This window comes from Aegilops tauschii, chromosome 1 (genome assembly GCF_002575655.3).
Source record: "Aegilops tauschii subsp. strangulata cultivar AL8/78 chromosome 1, Aet v6.0, whole genome shotgun sequence".
NCBI classification, from domain to species: domain Eukaryota; kingdom Viridiplantae; phylum Streptophyta; class Magnoliopsida; order Poales; family Poaceae; genus Aegilops; species Aegilops tauschii.
Genome location: NC_053035.3, coordinates 484055876 through 484059482, shown reverse-complemented (window position 1 = coordinate 484059482; position 3607 = coordinate 484055876). Strand labels below are relative to the sequence as shown.

At 51.1% G+C, this 3607-nt stretch overlaps 1 protein-coding gene across 1 annotated transcript; it reads left to right on the top strand.

Annotated features, from left to right (window-relative positions):
- Window positions 1–212: 212 nt before the first annotated feature.
- LOC141039168 (uncharacterized) lies at window positions 213–1298 on the top strand. The gene has a single exon (XM_073506482.1). The coding sequence runs from the start codon at window positions 213–215 to the stop codon at window positions 1296–1298; it is 1086 nt and encodes a 361-aa protein (XP_073362583.1).
- Window positions 1299–3607: the final 2309 nt, after the last annotated feature.

The window sequence follows — 3607 nt, the reverse complement described above, 5'->3', positions numbered from 1 at the left end:
TAGATGACTACTCGAGATACATGTGGGTCATTCTCCTACAATCTAAAGATGAGGCGTTTGAAGCGTTTAAAAAGCTAAAGGCTGCAACGGAGATGGAACACAAGCTGAAGGTTCGCGCTCTACGGACAGATCGCGGCTGAGAGTTTACGTCAAACGAGTTCAACGACTACTGCGAGAAGATTGGCATAAAGAGGTTCCTCACGGCACCTTATATGCCGCAGCAGAACGGGGTTGTTGAAAGGCGCAATCGAACCGTCGTTGACATGGCGAGAAGTTTACTCAAGAGCAAGAACTTGCCGGGGACTTTTTGGGGAGAAGCTGTCTCGACGGCGGTCTATCTTCTCAACCGGGCTCCAACGAAGGCAGTGATCGGCAAGACTCCGTATGAAGCAATTTACAGACGGAAGCCGAATGTGTCTCATCTACGGACGTTTGGGTGTGTGGCACATGTGAAGACGGCGAAGCCGCATCTCTCAAAGCTTGCCGATCGTAGCACCAAGATGGTGTTCATCGGGTACGAGAGGAGTTCCGGCACCAAGGCATACCGCTTCTACGATCCACGAACCAAGCGTCTACGGATTTCACTCGACGTCGTGTTTGAAGAAAACCAAGCGTGGAATTGGAGCGCAGCAGCCGACGATGCTCCAAAGAGTAACATATTCACAGTTGAATTTCCAACTGATGATGATGCAGGGGAGGACGTCCAGGTGGTTGGCAAGACGCCCAACCAAGGTGACCATAGTGGTAGTGATCATCATGGTGCCGACACCGACGATGACGCGCATGGGTCGCAAGGTGATAGCGACAACGACGCGCACGACACGGGCGGAGATCTCGACCAAGAGGCGCATAGTGACGATGACAATCAAGATGATGGTCACGGTCACGAAGACTACACCGACGACGCGGATGCCAATGACCCGGCATCTACCACGCCTGAGAATCAACCGTCTTCCACAAGTGCATCGACGCCGACACAATTTGTATCGCCTCCTTCGCAAGGCACAACGGATTCTTCCGGGCCACGTCGCTACAAGACCCTCAAGAAAGTCTACAAGTACGCAAATCCACTTACGCTCGAGTACTCCGATTTGTGTTTACTCGGAGTCGAGGAGCCGGCGAACTTCGTAGAGGCGAGCAAAAGTTCAAGTTGGATGCACGCCATGGATGAGGAGATGAAGGCGATCGAGAGCAATGGCACGTGGACTTTGGTAACCCGACCTCCGAACCAAAAGGCCATAGGTTTGAAGTGGGTTTACAAGTTGAAAAAGGACACAGAGGGTGCCACTGTGAAGTAGAAGGCAAGACTCGTTGCAAAGGGCTACGTACAACGTCAAGGAGTTGACTATGAGGAGGTGTTTGCACCGGTTGCTCGAATCGAGACGGTGAGAGTGCTCCTAGCTTTGGCAGCACAAGAGGATTGGAAGGTTCATCATATGGATGTTAAATCCGCTTTCCTCAACGGCTATCTCACAGAAGAAGTGTACGTTGAACAACCCCTCGGTTATGAGAAGCAAGGAGAAGAAAGGAACGTTTACAAGCTCAAGAAGGCACTTTACGGGCTAAAACAAGCACCAAGAGCTTGGAACACAAAGTTAGACCGAAATTTGGTCACACTTAGGTTCAAAAGATGTCCCCTCGAAGATCCGAAAGACAGTCTACCAAGCACCGAAGACCAGGTGAAGATCGACGCAACAAAGAAGGAGCGTTGGCGTCAAGCTACGGATGAGCCGACGATAGCAAAGTCGGTGACTGGGATTCTAAGAGGAACGGCGAAACCATCGCCAAGGATAATATCAAGCAGCAGTCGTGTTTGGGATCCAGGTCGCAATGAGGATGTCGTGCTTAAGGGGGTGAATGTTAGAGTTAAGCACGATAAAACTTGCACGGCACGTGCATGAGACCTAGTACGTGCATGAGTCCTAGTATGATTAGTATTTTAAATCAAGTAGGATTTGGAATACTACATCAAGTCGGATAGACAGTAGGCTTTGTTCAGCATATATATATGCGTCTACCCCCCAGCCCTGTAACCATCGAAAAACCAAAAACAACAACGAAAAGCAATACAAAGAAAAGCCAGGAGCGACACGCCCCTGTGGCTATCACCAAAATCCATCGATCAGTTTTTCCGTTCGCCAAGTTACGAAGTCGCTACGATCCGCCGTGTATCGATCGATCTAGCCAAGCCAACTCCACGTATAGGAGTTGCACGTACGTGTGGTAGGATTATCCATCCAGCTGCCTGCGTGTGTGCTAGCTTAGCACATACACGTACGTTATTGTTCCTGGGTGAATTGATCAAGCGATCAAAAGCCAATATTTGGTATTAGAGCCTCGACGATCTACGATGACGGACAGCGACGCTGAGTCGGTCAAGTCCGGCAACGGCGGTTTCAAAGGAAACAAGTCTGGCAACGGCGGTTTCAAGGCGAACAAGAACGACGACTAGGTAAAGAAGGGCAGCAAGTCAGCAACCAGTGGTGGCGGAACGGGCGACGCCAACGTGCAGGCGCATCGCAACATCCCCATCCAGTATCCGATGCTCACCGACGCCAACTACGGCGTGTGGGCAGTGAAGATGAAGATCATTCTCCGAACCCTGCTAGTGTGGCAGGCCATTACGGACGACGACGTCGATGAGGAGTGCGACGAAGGTGCCATGGCCGCCATAGCCCAGTCTGTGCCGGATTCCGTGCTGATGACATTGGCGGAGTTCGAGACAGCAAGAGAGGCATGGAACACACTCAAAGAGACGAGGATTGGAGAAGACCGCGTCACGAAGGCTCGGGCACAAGTGCTGAAGCGCCAATTTCACAAGTTGCAGATGGAGGAAACTGAATCGGTGAACGACTATGCCATGCGTCTGACTACTTTGGTGGGAGAGATCCACGCGCTTGGTGCGAAGCTCGAGGAAGCCGAGATTGTGGAGAAGTTTTTCAGTTCGGTGACTGATAAATTCACGTACATCATCGGCACGCTCGAGCAGCTTTACGACATCGACGACATGACCATAACGGAGGCGATCGGACGCTTGCGGACATGGGAAGAGAATGCTCATGGCTGTCGGAAAGGCAAAGGAGGAGGTAGTGACCAACTCATGTACTCGCGCGCAGATTGGGAGTCCCCAAGTAGCAAAGGAAGGTGCAACGTTGGCGAAGGCTCAAGCAACGCCAAGCGCGGTGGACAAACCAAAGAATGCAAAGGAAAAGGCAAGCCACAAGGTCGTGCTAAGGCGGACCGATCTAAAGAGCGGAAGCCACGAAACTTGGATATGTCCGAGGTCAAGTGCTATAACTGCAATGAGATGGGTCACTTTGCAAAGGATTGTCCGGAGCTTAACAAGCGGGAGATCAAGGCAAATTTGGCGAAGCAGGAAGACAAACGTCCAGGTCTTCGGATGGCCGAAGATTGTGATCTTGTGGAGCCTAACAAACAGGAGATCAAGGCAAATTTGGCGAAGCAGGAAGACGAACGTCCAGGTCTTCTGATGGCCAAAGTTTGTGATCTCGTCCAAACAACGGTTGTGAAACCAAGCCGGAAGGTGCTACTTCATGAGAAGAAAGTAATACCGAAGTTATCCGGAAACCAGAATGTGTCATGGTAT

Excerpts from the sequence above, each read along its gene's own strand:
- LOC141039168 (XM_073506482.1), top strand. The coding sequence starts at position 213 with ATGCCGCAGCAGAACGGGGTTGTTGAAAGGCGCAATCGAACCGTCGTT.